The sequence below is a fragment of the Nannospalax galili genome, unplaced genomic scaffold (assembly GCF_000622305.1).
Source record: "Nannospalax galili isolate Female #2095 unplaced genomic scaffold, S.galili_v1.0 scaffold1639, whole genome shotgun sequence".
NCBI lineage: Eukaryota > Metazoa > Chordata > Mammalia > Rodentia > Spalacidae > Nannospalax > Nannospalax galili.
The window spans coordinates 369,585-394,082 of record NW_008343206.1 but is presented as its reverse complement, the minus strand read 5'-3'; the positions used below and the strand labels follow the sequence as shown (position 1 = coordinate 394,082).

Here is a 24,498-nt window from a genome sequence, read left to right as displayed (position 1 = left end):
GCCATCTTGCCTCCATTGGCCTGAGATGATGATGATGATTGGACTTTTTGGTCTCCCTGTACCCTCAGCTGGCCTGGGACTTGCTATGTAGACCAGGCTGACCTTGAACTCACAGAGATCCACCTACCTCTGCCTCCCAAGTGCTAGGATTAAAGGCGTGCATCACCACACCCAGCTTTGGCCTGGGATTCTTAATTCAAAGTATTACATGAATGGCCTGATAGTCTTTGAGGGACTCTCAAACTTCCTTCTAAAATTTCACAAGCTAAACCTCCATCCTCTGGATTTCTCTCAGCATTATTTTACAAGTTCCCATAACAGCTCATTAAGCTCTGCATCTTCAATGGCTCCTCCAGCCCAATGTTCCAAAAGTATCCACAACCCTCCCATGAAGGCATGGTCAAGTCTATCATAGCAATACCCTACTGCCGGTACCAATTTCTATCCCTAATTTGCTTTCTGTCACAATGATAAAACATGAAGCATATAGGTATGTTACAGTCCAGCATCAAGGGATGCCAGAGCAGAAGTTCAAAGCAGAACCTGGAGTCAGGAACCGAAGCAGAGACCATGGAGGAACACTGCTTACTGACTTGCTTCCCCTGGCCTGCTCAGCTACCTTTCTAAAACAGCTCAGGCCCACCTGCCCAGGGATGGCACCACCCACAGCAGGCTGGGCCCTCCTCCATCAATTAGCAATCAAGAAAATGTCTCACAGACACACCAGCAGGCCAGTCTGATGGAAGCAATTCCCCAGCTTTGGTTCCCTCTTCCCGGGTGTGTTTAGGTTTGTGTCACTTTGAAAGTAACTATGACAGATGGTGAATGGAGAATCTAGGTAGCACCTCTCTCCTCAGGGAGGCTCTGGGATCCCGAACCCCAGCACACCCCAGTCACAGTGACTTATCTGGTCTTGTGGCCATGCTCTTGCCCTCTCTGCCTGTCTTCATGCCTACACACCCTTAAGTCCCAGAGCCATCAGATGTTCTGTTGCCTGAGCTTACCTCTAAACCCTGCCACACTGTTCCGGGCTGTCCTCACCCCCTTCCTGCACAGGAGGGATCTGTGCTCCCCTTAGAACCAGCTGAGGAGCCATCTTTGGCTGAGAAGCGTCCTGCCAGTCTTGTCCCCCGTGGAATTCAGTCCTTCTCGCAGCTGCCTGGTGTCTTGCTGGCAACACTGTGACTTTTTTAATCTCCTGAGGGTTATGGGGTGCATTTGTTGCATGGCCAAGTGAGTGGCAGTTCCCCCACTGGTCCCCAGACAAAGCTGCTCCCAGCTGCAGGAGGAAGCTCCAGGTTCTAAGGTTCCGGTTGCTTCTCCCTCTCCAGCCAGAAGAGCGATCTTCCCACACTCCCTCACAACCAGGAAGTGCCCTGCCCCTCCTGAGTCTGTGGAGAACTAGCAGTAACACTGAGATCATTCCCGTCGTGCCTGTGCCCCCTACTTGCAAGCTCGATTTGTGGGTGAGTAACTTGCCCCTTCTTGCCTACGGGAGCACCAGAGACCCTTCCCCTTCACCAGGGCTGGGGCAGTCTCAGAAACTAACCCTCCAAGCTCTGCCCCCCAGAACCCCAGAGTCAATAGTTGTCATCTGCCTGACAGGGACCCTCCTCCACCTCTGCCCCATGGCGCTCACAGCAACAGGATCTCCAGTCTTGTCCCAGGAGTCCTGAGATTCTTGTGCCCCCCAACTCCTCCGTTTCCCAGGTCAGCCTTCCTTTCACCCCTCCAGCAAGCCCTGGCTGGCCGGGCCACCTCCTCCCACCCTTAGGGAGCCCGTGGTGGGTTACCGAAGATGAACTTGCCAGGGGTCTGCCCTGGGCACACCCGGAACTCATCCCCTCACTCCGTTTTCACCGGAATCTTCAAATCTGCACCTGGGAACTCCCTTCCAACTCCAACGGCCCAGTCCTTAGATGCAGGTTTGGGGGCTCGACCTGAACTGGGCACCCCTGGGCTCCCCATGTCTGCACCACCCAGCTGCACCCCTCCGGCTTCTGCTCTACTGAACTGCTGTGAGCACACCGCCGAGCACACCTGCGCAGCCAGGAGTGTGGGGACACGGTGGGCCTGGAGAAAACGTGACACGTGCCCAAACCTTGCTCCCGGCAGTGCTCCCGCCGCGCCTCCTCCCGCCTCTGCTCTCCCTGTGCCCTCTGGGTCTTAACCCGCCCCCGGCTTCCTCCGCTCCTTCCCTCCCCAGCCCGAAAACGGCACCCAGAGCTGCGCGACGGGTCGGAGTCCCAGAACCAGGGCCCAGGGCAGGATAAAAGCCGGGAAACGACGGGACACGCCCCAACCCGGCTGGGGAGGGCGGTGGGGCGGGGCAGCAGGAGGCAGGTCCGGAGCAGCCAGCGAGCGCGTAGCGGCTCCGCAGCGGGGTGCGCCCAAATCCCGGGGTGGGCGGGGCTGGTCGCCGCGGAAAGGGAGGTGCCACCGAGCACCCGACGGGGCTAACCCACCGGGAGCACCGAGCTCGCCCAGCGAAGGCAGGTACCCCGACTCACCCCCGCGGGGTGCACCCTGAGCCTCTGCGCAGCGAGGTGCCCCGACGTGCGAGTAGGGCAGCCGCTCCCTAGACTGGCTCCCCCGGGATGGGCATCGCAGCAGGAGCAGCTCAGGGACCACCCCCCACGATACCACCTCGTCCCGCCCCACCCGGGTTGGCTCTTGGGGTGAAGGCTGCCCTGGGGCCCCAACTGTGGAGCCAGGTGTCAGCTGCCAATACTTTGAAAGGGGCTCGGCAGCAGCCGCAAAATCCTGTTCCCACCTGTGGAAGGAGAGGGAGGGGGAAGGAAAGCCCTTTTGTGAGTGAGGCCAAGCTGTCTTGCAAAGGGGGAGGGGCTGCCTCGACACTGCAGAATCTCTTTCACCTTCCCAGGGGTTGGAGGTAGGCACTAAAGGAGGAAAGGCACCCTACTGGACCAAGGGGACCCCTGGGTAGTGACAGAAGGCAGGTCTGAGTAGCAACAGAAACCCTGCAGCCTGGTTTCCCTGTAGAAATGAGGCACGGGGCCTTCCTGTGTAAGACAATGAGCTGGATTCTCCTACCAGGTGGGGGTGCCTCTGTGTCCCCACCTACTGCACGCTACACTTCAGACCAGGAGCTGGAAGATGGGAGGGGGACACTGGGGACAAGACACCCTACCAGGACACCCATTGGGGTGTCTGGAGAACCCTAATGCAGTCTGCCTCTCCTCTCTCTCCCCTGAAGGCCGAGGTCGCTCCCTCCAGCTCAGTGAGTCAGCACTAGGCAGAACCAGAATCAACAGGACCTTTGCCCCTTGCCCGCTCCAAAGATTGTCCAGCACACCCTCTGCCAAGGATGTCTGTCCAGAACCCTGGCAACATGGGTGCTCTGGGCCGGCGGGGAGTCATCGCCCTCACCTATGTGCTGGCCACCCTGGAGCTCACTTGCCTCTTCATGCAGTTCTCCATTATACCAGTGAGTAACACCCACATCTCACAGCAGCCCCCCTCCCCCGTACTGTCCTGCTGAGCAGTGGCAGGGTACAAGGTGGGTCTTGATGCTGCCAGGGCAGGGCCCCTCCAGCTAGGTTTACGTTAAAGGACCTAGGGACTGAGTCCACTGACACCCCCCACCCCCACCCCCACCAGGGAGCTACCCTCTCTGTCCTCCTGAGGCAACCCCCCTCCACATGACCCCCTTTGCTCTCTGTTCCTCCGTCTCTGGGGTTGGGGGAGGTGGGAGCTATGCCCGGCACCTGTGTGGTCCCACCCTTGTCTAGCACCCTAGTATCACTTCTTTTCTATCCCCTTGTCCCCTTGGATGTTCCCCCAGTTTCCTTATGTCCACATCTGACACTATGTTTCCATTCCCAGTCATTTCCTTCCCACCCACCAAAATGTGAGGGCAGGGACTTGATCCCACAGGCTCCCTGAACTCCACATGGCTCAGAGCCTAGGGGGAGGATAGTCCCCATCGGCTCCAGGGTGTTCAGGGTGCCCACCCACTGCCTTTGGTTCATTCTTACTTTTTACTATTGTTTAGTCATTCAACAGCTCTTTACGGAACTGGCCCACAGGGTCCCGAACAGCACGGCAGCATGCTGACATTGTGTGCGACCATCCCCTCTGTCTAATCTGGATGGGACTGTGACACTGGCCATAGGCCACCTTTAAACCCTAGAGACTCTCAAGACCCCAGCTGGCTGGAGTTTGGGGCTGGGGTAGGCCCCATGTGGGGCTTGGGGCCCATTCATCACGTAGACCTGACCCGCAGTGTGGTCAGCAGGCCAGGCTGGGCAGAAGTGGGGTACCCAGGTACCTCACACAGGGTCTTGCTTGAAGCTAGATCTGTGCTCACATTACACTCCAAAGTCCAACTGGGCCTTGGGGACACCTGGGAACAGGCACGACCAGAAAGCATAGGCCAAGTCCAGGCCACCACCGAGGGCCTCCACTCATCTACCCCTAGAGCCCAGCTGGACAAAGCTGGCTCTGTCCCCAGCCTGGGGACTTGGAGTAGAGGCAGCCCTGGTCCTTGCCACCAGTCCTGGAATAGTAGGGGCTCCCAGCCCAGGACCCCATCACCCTTCCTAAGTGCAGCTCTGCCCACCCATAGATACCTGGGGTCCCCACCCCGAGGCTTTCTTTTGCAATATGGGACAGGCATCTCACTTTCCTCATAGGACCATGCCCGGCCCTCCCTTGAAATGTTGGCATGGGGTGGAGACTGCTTTGCCCTCTGAACAGCCTGCAGGAACCAGGAGCGGCTCCCAGGGAGAGGCAAGCGGTTGTTCACTTGGTCCTCAATGAGCCTGTGAGCAGACCGAGACACAGTGGGGCACCAGAACCAGACAGCCTGGCCCTCAGGTCTGGCAGCTGGCAGTGTCTGAAGACTGATGGCTGTCACAGGAAACATAAAGTGTTACACTGTGTGACTCAGGTGCTCAAGAGGTTCCTGGATGGTTAGGGGGGCTGTGGAGAGGTGAGAAGGGGCCAAAGCTGACGTGCTGCTGATGGGCCGCGTGTCGGAGATGAGGAAAACAGTCTCAGGGCTGACGCTGAGGCTTTGGGCCCAGCCCTGAGCGGCGACAGTGAGAGGCGATGATAGAGGAACCGCCTTGAGGAGGATGGGTGCCCAGGTCTGGCCATGCTGTGCTGGGGATGAGGCAGAGCAAGGGAGGGACTCGCTGGCAGTGGGGACAGAGGTCTGGAGCTCTACAGCGTGAAGGTGGCCACAGTGGGTGCCCCAGGAGTGAAAGGAGGCTGGCAGAGACCATTGGCAAGGCGGACATACAGGAAAAGTCCAAGGGGCAGGTCACAGAGGAGGAAGCCAGCCACTGAGGCAGGTGCCACTCAAGTGGGGGCCCACTGAAGCCCCCCCCACAAATGGCTTCTGGAGGAGGAGGAGGGAGAGGAGAACCTGCTTCAAGAGGGGTTGGGAGAGGGTTAGAAGGGAGCATATTGGGGGCAATCCCAGCAGAGTGGCCATGCTGGAATGAGGGCCCCCAGGAGGTCCTCAAGAGAGGAGAGAGGAGCTTAAGGAGGCTTGTCCTTAAGAGACAGTGGCTCAGACCTCTTTGAGAGAAGTGGGGAGGATAAGATGGGCCCTGGGGCCCCAGAGTTCCTACGTTCCCCTTCAGGGACACGGTCACCTCCCTACTCCAAGTCTCTGAGTCTTGGGGACCTCATAGAGCAGACTATCCTACTAGGCTAAATATGTCACATCCCAGAGGTCATTAAGGGAGGGGCTCTGGGACAATCCCTTGCTGGACAAGAAAATACTACAATGCTTTGAATAAAGAAAATATTGAGGAGGACTGGAGAGATGGATCCGCCCTTAAGAGTACTGAGTGCTCTTGCAGAGGACCCAGGTTCAAATCCTAGCACCCACATGGTGTCTCACAACTGTCCATAATTCCAGTTCCAGGGGATCTAACGCCCTGTTCTGACATCTGTGGCCACTGCACAACACAGATGCATTTATGTACACGCAGGCAAAACACCCATCCATGTAAGATAAAGTAGAATAAATCAAAAATATTTTTAAAGAAAATATTGAGGGAAGCTGTCTCTCTGTAGCCCTTGAAGTATGCCTTGCAGAAGGGGAGGGACAGAGCCTTGACTAGGGACCTCAATAGGCTCCTGTCTGAGGGGGAAGGTTAGGGTGGAGGGTCAGGGTCTCCAGGGAAGGCCTCCTGCCCCATGGTACTACCTTCTGCCCCCTCCCACCCACACCCATCTGAGAACCCCAGACTCAGAGCCTGCCTCTGTTTCAGTATCTGTCTCGGACACTGGGCCTAGATTCCATCACCTTTGGCTACCTGCAGACGACCTTTGGTTTGCTTCAGCTGCTGGGTGGACCTGTGTTTGGCAGGTACGGTATACAAAAGGTGCAGGTCCCTCAACATACAATGCTTATGGCCACCTCTCAGAGGCCATGGACTGGGTCCTGATGCCCCCCCCCCGCCCTGCCCCAGTTCACACTGGACCCCACCAGGCATCCCTATTCCATGGACATACAGATGAAGGAGCCGTCTAGCCCTGATAGGTTCCCAGATAGGCTCCCTAACCCTAACCCTAACCTATCAGTGACATCCTGAACTCTGGCTGCTGGCCCTATAGAGGATTTCTTTGACCCAGGCTCCCACGCCCAGGACAAGCAAAGCCCCGCCCTCTTGCCTCACTGAAAAGGCCATTCCTGGGGACAGGGTAATGAGGGAATTGAGGCCAGAGAAGTGGAAAGCCAGCTCTGGGTGGCCCTTCACCAACGCCCCAGCATCCCATCAGCCCCCTGTGGAAGTGAGGGAAAGTCCTGCTTGCCAGAGGTTAGCCATTGATGCACTCTGCGGACCCCACCCAGGTTCGCAGACCAGCGTGGGGCTCGGGTGGCGCTCTCCCTCTCCTTCCTGGCGGCCTCAGCACTCTACCTGCTGCTGGCGGCCTCCTGCAGCCCTGCCCTGCCCGGCCCCCTCCTGCTGTTCGCTTCACGTCTGCCCGCAGCACTCATGCACACACTTCCAGGTAGGGACTGGAGGGGGCTGGGGAGACACGTAGATCTAGGGGTGAGACGTGGTCCAAGAGCTGGATGGAGGCAGAGGGGTGAATGGGGTGTGGCTTCAGGTAGCTGCCAGGTGTCCTTAGAGGGAGAGTTCTGGGAGTCCTGGCCTTAGGATAGAGGGATGGAGGATGAAGGATGAAGGATAAAGGGAATGAGGGATGAGGGATGGAGTGGAGCACGTGGTCTGTGGGGGCACAGCCTAGGTGGAAAGAGTTGAGGGCCGGTAGCTTGTGGTGAGGGGCATGGTCTCAGTGGAGAGCTGTGGGAGCGTGGCCAGGACCCCTGGTCTTCTCTCCACAATGAGGACACCCCCACTTCCATCCAGCTCAGCCCCTGTCCTACCCACAGCTGCCCAGATGGTCATCACCGACCTGACTGGGCCCACGGAGCGGCCCAAGGCCCTGGGCCGGCTGGGCCTCTGCTTCGGTGTGGCCATGATCTTTGGCTCCCTGCTTGGCGGGACCCTTAGTACTGCTTATGGGTGAGTGATGGGCAAAGACCCAGGTGGGCAAGATGGGAGGGGCACTGGCCAAGATGGTGGTGGCTGCATCAGTTGGGCTTCTCTCTCCACTCAGGCCATCAGCCCAGTATTACCTAACCTTTCTGAGACTTTGTTCCTCATCTGCATGTCAATCAGTTTGGGGACCAACCTGCTGGATGGCCAGGGCCTCGAGGCAGCATGGCCATCAGGGGACACTATGACCACCAGAGGCACAAGGGGGTGGGCATGGAACTGCCTTTCCTATCCAGGGAGGAAGAGCTGGAAAGGTGCCTCTGACACCAGTGTGTGGTCTGGGCACTCCTGACGTTCAAATCTACTGTTAGGAACTTGTGTCTGGTCCCTTTCCAACTATCCTAGAGTCTCTAGGAGTGGCTGTACCCTAGGGACCAGGTGTGGTAAGTGTCCCTTTGAGTAAGGGGGAAGAGGGGATCCCTGGGTATGCTGCCAGGCTTGTGTGCCTCAGTTTCCTCAGTCATGTATCTGAGTTCTGACAGTGGCTTGCAAGTCACATGTATTTACTTAAAGCCGCTCCCAAGTCCCCAGCTCTCTGTCCCAGAATTCTTCGCAGGCCCAGTTCTGGGGCCTCTGTACCTGTTCCCCTGAGAGACCCCTAGCACATGATTTCTAGGATGCTAGGCTCTCCTGCCTGTCTCCTGCAGTGGTATGGGCCCAGCCATTTTTACCAGCAGCTTTGAGCTCCTCTTGAGAGAAGAGCTTAAGCTTCAACTTAGCCTGGGAACGGCAGGAGGCCATGGAGGGATGGATGTGAAGGCCTGAGGGGGTGGGGCTGGGGTAGGGCCTGGTCTTAGAGTTGGATGAGAACAGAGGGTTAAAATGGAGCATGGCTCAGGTAGCTGGCAGGTATAGGGACTGTAAAAGCAAATGTGAGTCCTGACCTCAGGGTGGAGGCATGGAGGGATGGAGGCATGGAGGGATGGAGGCATGGAGGGATGAAGCATGGAGAGCCTGGTTAGGATCAAGAGTGCAGAGAGCTGTGGGGTGTGGCCGTTCTCCATGCAGCGCCATCCCCTGACTCCTTCCACCAAAACTCCTGCATCACTCAGGGTCAGCTCCATCCTAAGAGCCAGTGCCTGCCCTCTCATTTAGGCCCAAGACTCACATACAGTCAGCTGCTGTTCTGGGGCAGGGGCCTCATTGGCAGGGGGAGCCTGTCTGTGTCCTCAGGATCCACCCAACTCTCTGCAGGCTCTCTCCTGAGATGGACCCTTTCTGGCCTCTGCTTCCCCATGCTTTCGGGATACCACTTTTGGGGGGCATACCTCTTGTCACCTCCAGGCTCTCTGATCTTAGACAAACAATGTGAATCTTGGGTTTCTCCTGGTTTTGATTTCCTCCTCAAATCAGGCCCTTCTGAGGGTCTGTAGTCCAGGATCCCCAAGATTTTCCAGACCAACCCCAATAATGGTGGAGGCATCTGGTGGGTGATGACTGAGCTCAGCGATCCAGGCATGGGCTGACCACAGCTCTGCTTCAGCACCACACCTTGACAGGAGGGACTCCGGAGATGCATAGAAGGGCTCAGTGACCTGGCCCTGGGCATCTTCCCGGTGCTTGCTTGAGAACCTGAGCTTGTCTGCCCATTGGTGTTTATTGAGCATTCTAGAGTCTCAGGTATGATGGGGAACAAGACAGACCAAATCCCCAGAATGCTGTAAGGTCAGATTGCACTATATGGCATGCAGAGAAGCCAGGATCGGGGGAGGGGATGGAGAGGTGATCATCAGGGATTCTGAGCAGGTGACCTGTGAGTAGAGAAATCTAATGCACATGAGGAAGGAGGCACAGAAAGAGCATGTGGCAAGGCCCTGGGGTTCAGGAAGTGAGGTCAAGTGGCTACAGGGGCCAGAGGAAGGGTGAGAGTCTTGTCATGGGGCAGAGAAGGGGAGATGAGCACTCCACAGGAAGATGGGGAGGGACAGCTGTACGCCATCCAATTGGGCAACTGGACCAGAAATGCCCAGGGAAGCAGCAGATTCTGGTCTGCTTCGCCCGTGGGTGGGAGAGAAACGTGAACCCAGATCACAATGCACAGCTCAACCCAGGTTCCCCCGGGGGAGCCGAGCAGCTGGAGGCCCCATGGGTGCTGTTGGGGTCTGTGGAGCAGGTGGCTTCTCTACCAAGGGAAGGGAGGAGTGGCTGCATCCTCCAGTGTGTCCTGCCTGGGCCTGGCCCTTTATATTTAAGAAGGCTGCATGGTTTGTGGAGGGCAGAGACCTGAGCTGCAATAGCCAAGTAGACCCAGGCCCAGAAGGAACAAGGATTTGTCCCAGTGGGCTCTGTGTCTGACTCTGTGGACTGACCACAGGAAAGTAGGTAAGAGCAGAGTCATCAGCAAGGACGGAAGGGGAAGGGTGGTTGTGTAGGAGAGAAGGGGCTGGCCAGGTAGCCCCTGCGCAGAGTCTAGGCACCCAGGGGAAGGACACTGTGGGGTCAGGGAGGAGAGGGGAAGGACTGGCCAAGCTGAGAGGTGAGTGGTATTTGGGATGTCCCTAGAACTGGAGGTCAGGGTGTGGGTGGGCTAGCACAGAGGCCCTGCAGAGGCAGATGTGAGGCCTGGTGAGTAGAGAGGCCAGTAGGGGACAGAGGCTGAGGAGCAGGTGCTAATGCTGAACAGAAGGGACGTTAGCCAGAGTCGGTACTGGGCAGAGGTCAGCTTTCACGGGGACACGCAACCCAGACAGGCAGGGTCACCCACCTGCTGCTGGCGGGCAGGGGTGTGTTCCTGTACCTCACAGGGTTTTCTTACCCGTGACATGGGCCCATGGGTCTTCCCCAGCTCATGGGGGCTGCAGGAGTGTCCCCCACCAGCAGGTGCTGAGCCCTGATAGTCTACAGCTATTTCCCATCAGCCACCTGTCTGCACCCAGCCCCCCACACAACTCATATCCTCACTTGCCTCTTCTGCATTCCAACTGTGGACCCAGAAGGTGTCACTCACTTTCCTTTCCCTCTCAGTGGCCCCCAAGATGGCCTCCTCCTCTGTCACACCTTCCAGAACAATCCCATCAGCTTCACCACCTCCTTTCATCCCAAGATCTGAAGCCCTTTATAACCACAACATTTATATAGAAAGAGGCCAACCTCAATATCTCCTTTGATGGGTGGGGAAACTGAGGCACAAGACAAGGGGGCAGTCCAAGGCCCAGGACTGGGGTCAGTGCAGTGTAAGTAGGGGATTTCCCCATGGTCAAAGCTAACCTCTAGCTGTCCAGAGCTGTGGGAGGGGTACAGGAGGGCCTTTCTTGGTGACTTATGACTGAGGAGTGTGCCTTTGTCCCACCCACAGTGACTAACCACACCCAGAGCCAGGCAGCCCTCCAGCCTTCACACAGCTGTGGGGTGCACTTGTCCCCCACACGTGTATGAGGGCAGGAAGGCCTGGCTGTTTGCTCCACTTAGAATCCACCTCCCATCCACACAGAGGCCAAGGAGGTCCCTCCAGGACCTGCTGTCCCTCAGTGAGGACTCCCCCCTCAGGCAGCCTGAACTCCTGGTCCCCTAAGCCTGCCCGGACAAGAGTCACACCCAGCCCTGCCCTCCCCTTCCTTGATGGAAACCAAGGCTCCGTGGGGGTGTTCCTGGCCACAGCCTCCCTGCCCACCCCTGGGAGGCTGTCCTCCTGAAAAGTCCCAGCCATGCCCATCCCCGCACCCAGAGCAGCAGGGTAGGAGGAGGAAGTGGACTTGGCACCAGGGTTTGCAGGGGCGGGCACCGGTATAACTGGTTTGGCCCAGCCTAGTGCTCGGGGCAGGAGGCCTAGCCACCAGAGGAGGCTCCTGAGCCCAGAGCCACTTTGCACACACCAACGTGTGGGGTTTCTTCTGACTCATGGTCCTGAGCCCCAGCACCTCACAATCTGGAGACTGACTTGGGGAGGGGCCCCAGCCATTAGCCCTGGGGACCCAACTGAGGTCTGTAGAGCCTTGCTGGGAGCCTGCCTCTAACCTTCGCATCCTCGACCAGGGCACAGAGCCAAAGAGGAGACCCGCCTGTGGGTGGGTAGGGCCGCTTGTGAGTTAGAGTGCCTGTCAACGGGGGCACAGTCCCATGGACAGGATACCCTGGTTATTTCAAGGAGTAACGGTGACCAGAGGCAGGCCGATGGGGAAAAGCTCCCAAGAGGAGAGGGAGGCTATCATCAGCATTGAGCACAAAGCCCTTTGGTCTACAGTGGCGTGCAGGCCCTTTCGGGGGCAGATGCGCTGTGGATGCCGTAGGTGGCCGAGAGACCAGACCCAGGAGGGAGTGAGCAACTCAAGAGGGTCAGATCCCTGTTCTCTTGAAGATGGAGCCAGCAAGCTTACTGAGGATAGGTGTGTAGTTAAGGAGACACCAGACCTGTGTGGTTTCGACACCACCATGACACATCCAGATTCAATACTGAGGGCCATAGAAGTGGCCCCAGCTGTGTAGATCTGAAATACAAAGCTGTTATTAGCAAACTGGTCAAATCTGTGTGGTGGCACTCAGCCTCAACAGCGTCACCTCCTTAGAGCTGAGGCCGAAGGTCCCATGGGGCTGAGACCAGGGGACTACGGGGTCAAGCCTGAAAGAAAGTGCTCCCGGGTCACAGCAAAAGAGCTCTCTCACCCTCACCCATCCCAGTGAGGGTCAGCCTAGCCATGGCCATCTTGGAACCCCCAGAGGGCTCTGCCCATCCACAAGGCCCAGGAATTTGAACAGGCCTTCCACCAGGGCCGATGGAGATGAGTTGGACCACAGACCCTGAGGGTCAGGCTGCTCTGAGATAACAAAGGCCACCTGCTAGCCCTCCTGCCTATTAAGTGGTCATTGTGACTCCTGCTTGGAGCCATACTGAGGGCGTATCACCTATTGACAGCGAAACCTATCTGGTCCCTGAGGCCTTGGAACATAGGCCTCTCTAGGTCAGGAGGGTCCTTCACCCCTCGAGGCCCCGGGCAAGAAGAGACTGGTAATTTGGTTGGAGGCCTGTATCACAGCAGAAAGCAGAAAATAGGGGCTGGGAGGCACTAGGTCAAGAGGCTTCAGGACTTCTTTCTAGGACCGTGGAAGCCAAAGGGAACTGTCAAGACCACCCCACCCGCAGGATTTGATTTCAGATACGCTCTAGCCACAGGGCTCACATGAAGGGTATATGCGGGTCAGGTGGGGCAGGTGGTTTCTCCCTGAGCCCCAGGCTGGATGTCCAGTGGCGCTCTGGAGTCACCTGCCCTGCAGGCGACCAGCGAGTATGTAGCCAAAGGCCCTTCATTGCACCTACATGCCAGTTTCTGGCAGAAGGGATCTTGACTCTACTGTCCCCTCTCAGGGTCTCTGAGCCAGTGGACAGGGGTCCAGTGAGGTGACAAATTCTCACCCTAGAATGGAGTGGGACCCCAGAGAGCACTGGACAGAGACAGGGTCGGGCAGAGGGACAGGGCCACTGGGTCCAAGTGGAGGAGGCGGAGGACCAGGGCTGCCTTCAGTGTCAGTCAAGACCTGGGGACAAGGAAGAAAGAGTAGTCACTACTGCTTGCCGAGCTATGGCTTGGTGTCAGGCCTCCTGGGACAGGCTCCAGGACAGGACAGCCAGGGGTGCAGCGGCTAGGGCTGTGGGTCCAGTCTTCATCTGCAACCAAGGAAATGAAGTCACTCTGTCGGTAACCAGGGAAGACAGAGGAGCCATGTCCTCGGAGGCCTCCAGCTCCCTGACAGAGGGGTCCAAGCACCCACCTGTCTAGTTTCCCGTCCATCCACTGGGTGGAAAGAAGTTGGGAGAGGGACAATGGAGTCTTGGCTCAACTTATGGGCTGGTGAGATGATTCAGCGGGTAAAGGCACCTGCTGCCAAGCCTGACAACCTGAGTTCGATACCTATGACCCCCCCACACACACACAGTAAATAAAATTGTATTTTAAAAAAAACTTGAGCTGGGTGTGGTGGCACAGGCCTTTAATCCCAGCACTCAGGAGACAGAGGCAGGCAGATCTCTGTGAGTTTGAGGCCAGCCTGGTCTAGCCACATAGTGAGTTCCAGGCCAGCCAGGGCTACATAGTGTCAAAAAAACAAAATTACTGTTATCTCTGTGAGCCAGAGATCTATGCTTTGTGTGTGTGTATGTGTGTGTGTGTGTGTGTGTGTGTGTGTGTGTACATGTGTGCAGGTGCCTGTTGAGGCTGTTGGATCCCCTAGAGCTGGAATTACAAGGGGTTGTGAGCCTGGGTGCTAGGAATAGCAAGGCCTCTTACTATTGAACCATGTCTCCAGGCCCCCAATTTCTTTTATGACTTTCATCAGTGTATGGGGTGGGCAGGGTGTACGTATGCCACAACTCCCTTGTAGATACTCTCCTTCCACCATGCAGATTCTGAGGATCAAACTCAGGATGCCATGCTTGGTGACAGGCACCTTTACCTTCTGAGCCATCTTGCTGACCCAAAGAGTTTCACCTTTCCCTATGGCGGTGGGTAGTACTGGGGATTGAACTCAGGGCTTTGCATGCGTTAGGCAAGCACTTACCACTAACCACCCCCAGCACTGACTTTCCTTCTTGACTTTATAGCGTTTTGTTTGGGGGGAGAGTTCTGAGTAAGGAGAGAGTGACACCCCATTCCCTAGACAGCAGCCTACTTGGGTTCTAGGGGATCTATAGATCCTGCTTCCCCCCACTCCCAACACACACTCCGGGACCCTCCAGAGTCCCCTGGACCCCAGGCCCTGAGTTCCCAGGGCAGCACTAGCCTTTGATTCCTTGGTCACCACTCAACAGACAGACAGGATCCAAGAAAGATCCTGGGGCCCTGCCACCAACCGTCACTTGTCACCAGTTTCCTAAAATAGCATCAAGAGTGGCCGCCTCTGCTCCTGCGTCCTTCCGGAGCATCTGACGAAGAAAGCAGGTTTTGTCCCCGTCTGGCCAGGCCTTTCGCAGTGACGTTGGAGCCTCAGCGGCCAGAGGCCAGAAGAAAGGCCCTTCTCTCCGAGGCTAGCCACTGGGAAGGGTGTCCCTCCTTACATCACCCATCACTTCCTGCCTGCCCTCTGGGGTTGGTCCAGTGCTCCCTGATCTTCCCTGCTGCTGGCCAAGGAAGGGGCCTGTTGGGGGAATCACAGAAGTCAGAACTAGATGTCCTGCATCCTGGAAGTGGATGTGGGAGCAATCGCCTTGGGTGTATAGGGGATATATATTAGCGCACGATGAAGAGAGCTGTTGAGGTCTGGCATCTGTTGGTGGCCCTGCTGGCTTCCATGGTCCCTTCCTGCCTGGGGGTATGTGCCAGAGTTCTAACTGAGGTACCCTGTGTGCCCATGCATTCATATAAATGCCTGTGTGTATATGTGTATTTTGTATATGTACCCTTTTTCTGCACATGCCTGTGTATGCATGTACATATGTACACGCACCTATGGCTGTGGTGGGAAGCAGCACGGGTGGCTAATGTTGGCCTTGTTTGGGGCTCAGGGGCTCTCCCAGGACCCTAACCCTCATTCCTGCCTGTCCTAAACCCTGAACATGGCAGGTGTGGGATACTGGTGAGATCCAAGGCAAGACCTTGGCTGTCTATGTGGACAGCTGGTCACATTTACCTTCTGGACTGTCAGTACAGGGTCCAGCCTAGGCTCACCTGCTCACAGGGTCTAGTTTAAGCATGTAGTAAAGAGCATCCTGCTGAAACCAGAGGCCCAGAGGACCGGGCACTGGCTGGGGAGAAGAGCCCTCACAGAGGGTATAGAAGTTCACTTACCGAGAAAGGAAGGATGTTCCAGCCTGGGCCCTCAGCCAGCTCTGAGAAGCTCCTCTCTCATAGGAAAAGGTGGGCTGGGCCCTGGAGGACACAGTGCGGTCAGAAGGAGCAGCCCCCAAGTGCCCACGTTCCCGAGAGGAACAGGCTGCTTCTGGAGGTTGTGAGCTATTTGGTGACTCACCGTGAGTACAGCCTCTGACTCTGTCAGGCACCGAGATGACTTACAGAACGCACTAGGAGCCTAGAACCACCAGGCCACCAGAACCCAGCCCCTGTGTGCCCCACCTTCTTGGAAGTGGGGAGGGTCTTTTACGGGGAGGAGAGACCACTAAATGCCCAGCCTGTCCGCACTGGTGAGGGGACACTGCACCTGTTGCCAGATCTCTGAAGCTGTCCTTAGGACCTCCACAAACTTATCTACCCTGGGCTCCACCCCAGCAACCCTCCTGAACACACGTGCTGCCCCCTCCCACCCACCCACCGACCTTCAGAGGCTGTAGTACCCGCATGCTGGAGCAAGTTCATCTGATAAATGCGCTTTGAGGACTTAAGTGGCGGGGACTGGAACTGCACACTTTTGGCAAGCGAGGCCTTACTAGCACTGAAGGGGAAGTGGGAGGGGGCGCTTCACAATGCGGCCTTCAACTACACACCGCATGACTCAACTTGTGTCCCCAGGATCCAGTGTCCTGCCATTGTGGCTCTCATAACCACCCTCCTAGGAGCCGGCCTCAGCGTCACCTGTATCCCCGCTAACACCAAGGAAACCAGTGTCACTGCGCAGTCCACCCCTCAGGGTAAGTGCCGCATGCCGAGGCTGGGCCAGCGAGATGAACCTTGCTCTGGTGGTTTGTGCTCTGGAGCCTCTGTGAGCCTGTGAAGGAAGGGGTGGGGTTGGGGATGAGGTCTTCCAGCCAAGGGACTCAGGAGACGCAAAGGGGAGCTGAGGGCCCCCCCTTCTTGCCTCCCTTGTGCCCCTCTTGCCGCTGATTCCTTGAGGGCTAAACTGGGCAGGCCAAGGACGCTCCAGGAAGATAGCCCAGAGGAGCCGGACCACCCAAGAGACACAGGGTGGGGCAGGTAGACTCCAGTGTCCTGAGCCACATAAGTGTGCTGGCCCAGTGAGCAGCTCTGGGGGCACTAAGGTAGGGGTACAGTGTGGGCCAGGTTGACTCCTCAGAGGGGTCCCGTCAGGGTGCCCCAGCATGGCTGCAGCCTCTGTATGCCTGTACAGAGCAAGACTCTCTCTGCCCAGTGTCTGAGATGGAGTCCCACCTAAGAGACTCCTTGGGACAAGAGGCTATGACACAACAAGTTGGAAAGAGGCAAGAGGGGGCCCTGGGGGACAGCCAGGTGCAGGCAGGAGGCTGAGCACGGTACCTGACATGTCTAGGGGCTCAGGTCATGCCTCCCCCCGTGGTGGTCCCTCCGGCTGGGCTGGGAGCAGCTGCCCTGCTCATGTGGGTTGAAGATCTAGGAATTCTCTGGCTCTGGCCCAGGTCTAGCAGGTTTACCTGAGGGCAGGTGTACCTTTTCGTGAATGCCTTCTCCCCCTGCCTGGGATGCAGGGGTCCTGGGTTGGCCAAAGTGTAATGAGTGGGCCAGTGCTCCCCAGAGGCCAGGGGAGGTGTACTGCCAAAGCAGTGCTCAGCTGTAGGCCTGGGGGACGAGGCTGGCAGCCAGAGCCCGGTAGCCAGTGTTCTGACCGCTGTCTCCATGTGGCCAGGTGGAGCCAAGGCCAGTGTATTTGACCTGAAGGCCATCACTCGCCTACTCCTGCTGCCCGAAGTGCTGCCCATATTCCTGGTCAAGGTGATCTCTGGCTTTCCTTCTGGTGAGTCCCACTACCCCATCCCACTGGAACCCAGGGTCTGAGGTAGCTGGGAATCCCTGTGCTGGAGACCCAGGTCCAGGCTAGAATGCCAAACCTTCGCTCTGCCTGTGACTCTTTATTACCCAGTTGCACCTGTGTGGGCTCCCAGCACACCATCCTCTGAGAGGGACGTAGAGGGCTCAGACTTCCATGGTGTGCTAGCACAGAGGGAGAAGGAACGGGACGGTGTTCTCTGTGCTATGCTCTGGACCTTCATGCCATGGGCCCTTGTGGGTCACCAGCACAAGGCCTTGTTCACAGCCCCCCAACTCCTGCTAACCCTCCAAGTCTGGCCATCCTGGTCTGGCTTCCAGAGACAATGTGTAAATCTGGGAGGCGACCACCCCCTGGAGACTCGTTTGCCCTGGTCACCTGGTGAAGGGATACACAACTCCTATACAACTCCTATGGCCACGCTGCACAGCTTGGGATGTGCCATAGTAACCCTGTCACTCAGAGACCTGCCAGGGTCCCAAGTTTTTTGTGGTTTTTTGTTGTTGTTGTTGTTGTTTTGTGTGTGGTGGTGTGTGTGTGTGTGCGTGTGTGTGTGTGTGTGTGTGTGTGTGTGTTTTCTTTTGGGGAATGGAGCCTAGGGCCTCACAAATGCTAAACAAGTGCTCTACCACTGAGCTATCCCAGCACAGATGACCTCAGAGGCTCTAGGAGCCCAAAGGGCCAGTTCCTTCCCGAGCCTGAAGCCTTGTGGCTGTGCAAAACCAGCCTGAAGAGCCTTTAATCCAGTACTCAGGACGTAGAGACAGGCAGGCAGATCTCTGTGAGTTTGAAGCCAGCCTGATCTACATTGCAAGTTCCAGGCCAACCAGGGCTACATAGTGAGACCCTGTCTCAAAAACAAAAACAAAAAAAGTGGAAAATAAGACACCAGGTGTGCGATGCACCTCTAAGCCCTCCGATGCGGCCCTGCATCTGGGCTGGTAACAGAAGAGGGGCCCTGAGGGGGAGAACATGCTGGGCCACATGCTGAGGCACGGTAACCCAAAGGCCCTGAGAGATGTCACAACTCCCACAAAGCACGAAGGCCCTAGGCGGCTGCTGCCCTGTGGCTTTTCTCTGTTTTTAAAAACATTTTTTTTTAAGATTTCATTTCAGCTGGGTATGGTGGTGCATGCCTTTGATCCCAGCTTGTGGGGGACCAGCCTGTCTACATAGCAAGTTCCAGGCCAGCCAGGGCCTACACAGGGAGACGTTTTCTTAGAAAACAAGCAAAGAAATGAAAAACCAGGCTGAAGACAGCGTAGGGCTGGAAGGGGGCGCAGGGATTCTGCCTTTCCCCGCCAGCTGGGACCAGACGCGCCCTCCCTCTGCCCACACTTCCAGGTCAGATGTTTCCCTTGCAGTGACTGGAACCAAACACTTCTTCCCTCTAGATGACAGGGGTCTCCAAGGGTCTCTCCATGATAGAGGGCTGTTCCCCATCACAGCCTGGGTCCCTTCCTGGCACTCGGTAGCTCACAGGTGACCACTTAGCAGCAGCACCTCAGGGTGCACGTTCAGTGTCAAGCGGCTGATAGGATCTTAGCTGCTGTCACATGCCCTCCCTGGCTGGGCAAAGCCCCTGCCCAGGACATGGAGGTGGGGTGGGTGCCATGGTAGGGCCTGGCACACGCGCTGACCTGCCCTTCTGCACAGGGCTCTTCATAGTCATGTTCTCCATCATCTCCATGGACTTCTTCCAGCTGGAGGCCGCACAGGCTGGCTACCTCATGTCCTTCTCCGGGGTCCTTCAGATGGTGAGTGCCGTGTGCACAGGGTGGGGGCTAGATTTCCCAGCAGCGCTCTATAGCCCCTGTCCTGACTTCCTGCTCTCTGGGGGCTTCTGTCTGAGAGGGAAGGAGTGTCTGGGGAGGCTGGCTTCCCAATCCAATCCTGGCAGGGACCAGGAGCAGTGCGGTACACACAGGGGCACTGAGCACAAACGCCACCAGAAGGGACTCAGGACCCTAGATGTGGGCATGGTGGGGTCTGGCAGGCTCTGGCGAGGCCCTGCTGCTGTCCTCCCTAGCTGTGTGACGTAGCAAGTTTCCAGAGTCAGAGTCTTCATCTCCTTCATGATCAAATGATGCCAACCATGGCACATGTCCCACAGGGTGGCTGAGGGATGTCTGGGCATCCCAGGATCCTCTAAAGAACACAGTCACTATGGCATGCTGTCCTCATAGGGTGCCAGGAGCCTCTGGCTGCTTGGGGTCAGGGGTACCTTTGGGGCAGACTTGGGGTGGGCGGATTATCTTCTCAGCCAGCACCTCAGGGCCCCCTGGCTCCCAGTCCAGGGTCATCCTGGTCCAAGCCAGCCACCCCTCCCCAGCTCCTCCTGGCATATAACCAGGCCCTGGGTAGCAAAGACAGGTGGTGACATGCCACCATGGCCCAGGGCGACTGCCTGACAGCCGGCAGAAGGGGCTATTCTGGGCCTATTGGGGGAGGGGTCCGGATCTCTCCGGAAGCTGGCGGCATTCCTGGCACCTCTGAGCCATCTGCTCCCCGTGCCTCCAAGCCCAGGACTGGCCTACACCCTGGTGCTAAAACAGCTGCTCCAAGGAGGGGCCAGTTCCCCACCAAGAACAAGGAAGGCCTCTGTGCTGTGCCAGCCAGAAGGGGCCACCTTGGCAGGGACAAAAAATAAACAATAAAACCAACAACAATAGTACTGCCCCATGGTGGGCAGAACTTCATTATAAATGGGTTGCTTGCTGGGGAGTATGGCTCAGTTAGTGCTTGCCTAGTGTGCACAAACCTTGAGTTCCATTCCCAGTACATCTAAACCAGACCTGGTGAGCGTGCCTGTAACCCCAGCACTCGGGAGCTGGAGATAGAAGGACCAGAAGGTTGCGGTCATCCTTGGCTACATAGCAATTTCGAGGCCAGCCTGGAATATATGAGTCTCAAAACAAGCCAACCAACCAGACGTGGTGATGTATACCTTTAGTCTCAGCATTCAAGAGGCAGAGGCAGGTGGATCTCTCTGAGATCAAGGTCAGCTTTGTTCTACATAGTGAGTTCCAGGGCAGTTGGAGCTACAGGGAAACTGATTCAAACAAACAAAAAGTAAACAAATAAAGACTAACAAGTAATTAACAGGCTCCTGGAACCAGTCCATATCAGCCTGGGGTCAGCGGAAGTCCAGACCCCCCAAGACCCTTCGAGACGGATACATCAGTGCTGGGCTTGTGGTCATGGTCACCTGGAGCTGTGGCATAGTCAAGAAGTTAGGGTGGTGATTTGGGATTGTTGTAGAAGCCTAGGAATCTAGTACAGGCTAAGGTGGAGAGGAGAGACAGGAAAGCAGGTAAACCAGAGCCCTGAGCCCCAAAGCCAGTCAGGGGTAGGTGGAGCTGTGCCTTTGGGTAGAGGGTAAGGTAAGGCTGAGGGCCAGGCAAATTCCAACCCCACCAGGAGTGTGAGTCATTGCCCAAAGTCCCCAAGAACAGAGGCACTATGTCCCCTGAAAACTGTTTCCTGTCCACTCCATGTGCTCCTTGCAGAGTCCCAGGTAGGAGCCCGGTTCCCAGGGGTGGGGATGCTGGGGAGCAACTGAGGTTGTCCTAACAGGATCAGAGTCATGACAAACTTGCAGATCTATGTTCACTAAAGACCCTTCAAGAGAGACTCCCAGGGTAGCCCTGCCACCTGACTGTCACCCAGAGCTATTCTAAAGCACTGAGGAGGGGCCGTGTATGGCACCGAGGCAGGGGCCGGGCAATGCTAAAACAGACCTTGCATGAGGTGGGGAGACCTCTGTGAAGGGGAGGGGTGGAGAGCAGCAGCAGAGAGGGCTAGCAAGAGAAGGCAGCTAGGGGTAGGGCTATGCTCCCCATCGGGGCAGAGATCCTGACAGACAAGACCAGGCTATGCTGACATCAGGGGGAAGGGGTCTGCAGACTTACTGGGCGTGAGGGGGAGTGTGTATCTGAGAAGAGGCTCAGACTGCTAGGTCGTGGGGCAGATGCAAGAGCAGGGTTACCTTGGAGCCCTGGTTAAATGACCATCTGGAGAAGCAAAGGAGGGGACAGATGGGACAGTTGAGGGACAGTGACCTTCTTGGCTGGTTGGCTAACCTCACCGTCTTAGCTGATAACAGTAAAAGCATGCACGGCATCTCAAGGCTCATTTCCAAGTTAGAAGTTGAGACAGAGGCAGGTTGCATCAAGATGTAGGTCTCAGTGGCCAGGGCCTGGAGTTAAATGTTTCCTGGTGGTGTGAGTCTAAAGCCAGTCTGGGTAGGGTTCATTTTTCTGAGACACTAAAGGTTCTGTAAGAAGCAGCCAGCTCTTCCAAGTAGAAGTGAGGAACGTGGCTTGGCTCCAGTTCTGGCCCTCACGAACCCTAATAACCCATGACCCCAGCAGCCTGCCAGCTTCTGACTTGTGGCTGCACTCCTGGCCTTTAGCCCTGCACACTTCCTTCCTGGTAGAGATGGGCACTTCCTCTCTGGGAGGCCAGACGAGGAGGCTCACCTTGGGCTGTTGAGTCATATCCCTGATGTGCTTTCTCTTTCCTGTCTAGCAGAGAGGAGCCATCGCCACATGGACCTTGTGACTTTCTGGGGACACGCAACTCAGCCTTCTGCCCCGGTTGCATACCCTGCTGGGGGCGGGGGTACCCGCGAGGGCCATGGTCTACACTCACTCCCCTCATCCCATCACTCTCTCTAGGTGGTCCAGGGCCTGGTCATCGGGAGACTGAGCATCCGCTTCTCTGAAGAAGCCTTACTTCGGGCCAGTGTGGTGGCCTTCACTGTGGTGGGGCTGGGCATGGTGAGAACACCTGACCCTGGGTTGCCCAGAAAAGCGGCAGGTCCCCAACCCATGCCCTGTGTGTGCCTGAGCCCCCCCCCAACCCGCCTGCCTCAGGCCACATCACACCACCCCTCCTCCCCGACCCAGGCTACCCCCAGTGGAGAGTTACGGGTGGAACCTCTGGGTGAGCCACCGACTGGCCCTGTGCGGGTCTCCGCTCAGCAGGGCCCTCCCTGACTTTACCCTGCCAGGCTCTGATGTCCAACGTTCTTCACTTCTGTTTCCTGATGCCCGGCCTAATGTTCAGTCTCTGCACCCTCAACGTGGTCACCGATAGCATGTTGACCAAGGCCGTGTCGGCTTCAGACACCGGTGAGCTGTGCCCAGGGGGAGGGTGGGGGTGACAGGAAAGAAGATCCATGATGCCAGGCCATGGATCTCCCACGGACTAGGGGAGGAGGACTCTCTGGAGAGGAGGGAGGGCCTGGGAGGAAAAGCAGGCCGAGCCACCAGGGTCACGTCATACCTGCAGCACCACCCCTCAGCTTGGAAGGAGCAGAGCCTAGTCTGCCTGGGAACAGGAGCTACAGAGGGGGCGGTAATTGCCCGATGTCTGTTAGTGTCTGCAGGCGTGTGGGCAGTGAGAGAGGCTGCTCCTGAGTTTCCCCACAGCAAGCCCTGAGTGTGGGTGGGGCCTTACAGGCCCTTGTTCTGGCCAAGTTTAGAGCCTCTGTTCAGATGCCCCGGCCAATGAACAGCAGAGTTTAGCTACCTTCCAAAGCAGAATGGAGCAAGTGTGTCCCCCCACTGGAGACCTGGGATGGGCGGGATGGTCACGCTGAGCTTTTGAGTGCTGCCTCCATTTGCAATGGTTAACTAATGTCCCTGTGTGGGCATATCCTCACTAGAACAGCTGACCAGAGGTGCACAGATATGGGCTCACATGCCCAGGCCGAGGACACTGGTGTCCCTGAGGCTGAGAAGGAGGCTTGTCTACTGAGGCTCCCTGTAGCCCTGCCCGAAAACTCAGAGGTTCCATTGAGTCTACAGGGATGGTGGGGGGAGGGGCAAGAAGCAGAGGGGCCTTGCGGGAGGCTCTAGGGGTACCATATCCACCCAGAACCCCAACCATAGAACCCCACACTGCCTCAGAGGACCTTCCCTGGCAAAATCCACTCTGACCATCTCAGTCCCCAGTGGGTAATGTTTAATAGAGCCTTTGGCCCTGGGAGAGTGTGTGAAAGCCAGCACCCCGGATGTCCTGGGTGGAGTTCCCCCATGCAGATCACATCTACCCTGGCCGGCCTGGAAGGGCGTGGCCTACTCGACCTATGGCCCCTTTCCCAGACTCCTCCCTTGTCTTGGAAATTTCTGGAGCAGGAAGGAGGCTCAGCCCCAACCCACACCCCTCAATATCCCAGGAAGCCCACCCCGTGGGTGGAAGGTGCGGCACTTAATGTGGGGGGAGCGGGATTCCATGCTGGAGGTGAGGGACAGCGGGGAGGATGGATGGGAGCTCCAAGCAGTGTTTCAAGCAAGGAAGGTTGGATGGGCAGGAAGCCAAGCTGTGAGGCCAGAAGGTAGGTGGCCTGTCCAGAGACCTGCCCAGGGCCTGACTACCATCCCCCATTTCTCCCAGGGACCATGCTGGGCCTCTGTGCCTCTGTGCTTCCACTGACCCGCACTGTGGGCCCCACCCTGGGTGGCCTCCTGTACCACCACTTTGGCGTCTCTGTCTTCGGCTCCATACAGCTTGGGGTGAACTTGCTGGTCCTCCTGGTCCTCTGGAGGAAGCCATTGTCCAAGAAGGAAAACAAAGCCCAGTGACCTCGACCCTGGCACAGAGGCAATAAATTCTTTCACATCTCTTCCTCCTGAGTTCTGTGGGTTCGGCCTAGGTCTGTGGGTGGGAAACCTGGGGATGAGGGATGGAGCCAGACCAGATGGCTTCCTGGAGGGGCTGCGGCAGGGCCAAAACTCCAGGGAGGACAAACTGGCCCAGTGTTGTCCCACATCATTAATTGAGCCCTGGAGTCTGCCAACATGGCCAGTAAGGGATCCTCCAGTTCTAGTATGAGGTAGCCCTTACAGCTCTAGTGTGCCCAAGAAGCTGAGTACTCTCAGCCCACCCACTGCCACCCCCAGCCCAGGGTCAACCCCCTGTGAGGAGGAATAGGTTGGTTTAAAAGACAGGGAAGGGAACTGGTGGCGTACTTCCCTAGCACAGGACCTGAGTTCAGTTCTCAGTACCCATGCTGGGCAGCTCACAAATGCCTGCAAGTCCAGCTCCAGGGGAATCCTACTCTTCTAGCTTCTGAGGGCACCTGTACACACGTGCATGTACCCAACACACACACACACACACACACACACACACACACATCAATGGTACTTAACATCAGCCTCTGGTCTTCACATGCACACTCACATTCATCAGCACAAACATACACACAAACACACATATATACAAACCCCCACAAAACCTTAGCCTGATTCCTATAGGAATGGGAAGTAATTAGTTTAATTTGATGAGTAGTCTCTAAAGAAATTTTATAGGTGCTGGGGAGATGATTCATCAGTTAAGAGCACTGATTGGTCTTAAAGTCACT

The 24,498-nt window shown here is 56.9% G+C and overlaps 1 protein-coding gene across 5 annotated transcripts; it reads left to right on the top strand.

Moving 5' to 3' along the window:
• The first annotated feature begins 1,364 nt into the window (after positions 1–1,364).
• On the top strand, positions 1,365–23,760 carry Slc22a18 (solute carrier family 22 member 18). 5 transcript variants are annotated; one of them, XM_029566508.1, is made up of 11 exons: positions 1,365–1,466; positions 3,218–3,448; positions 6,249–6,346; positions 6,833–6,993; positions 7,379–7,511; positions 15,938–16,056; positions 16,986–17,093; positions 18,783–18,883; positions 21,806–21,907; positions 22,141–22,261; positions 23,529–23,716. In XM_029566508.1, exons 2-11 carry the CDS (start codon positions 3,329–3,331, stop codon positions 23,714–23,716), a joined length of 1,251 nt encoding a protein of 416 aa, XP_029422368.1. In that variant the 5' UTR covers positions 1,365–1,466; positions 3,218–3,328. The 5 variants fall into 5 exon arrangements, with proteins under 5 accessions (XP_029422368.1, XP_008837411.1, XP_029422369.1 ...); XM_008839189.3 differs by lacking the exon at positions 1,365–1,466 and adding an exon at positions 1,618–1,710; XM_029566509.1 differs by lacking the exon at positions 1,365–1,466 and adding an exon at positions 2,346–2,492.
• The last annotated feature ends 738 nt before the right edge of the window (positions 23,761–24,498 follow it).

Bases quoted from the DNA above. Each gene is read 5' to 3' on its own strand.
- Slc22a18 (XM_029566510.1), top strand. From the start codon at position 3,329: ATGTCTGTCCAGAACCCTGGCAACATGGGTGCTCTGGGCCGGCGGGGA. The intron at 7,512-15,937 runs GTGAGTGATGGG...TTGTGTCCCCAG, and splicing joins ACCCTTAGTACTGCTTATGG to GATCCAGTGTCCTGCCATTG. The intron at 21,908-22,140 runs GTGAGAACACCT...TTACCCTGCCAG, and splicing joins CTGTGGTGGGGCTGGGCATG to GCTCTGATGTCCAACGTTCT.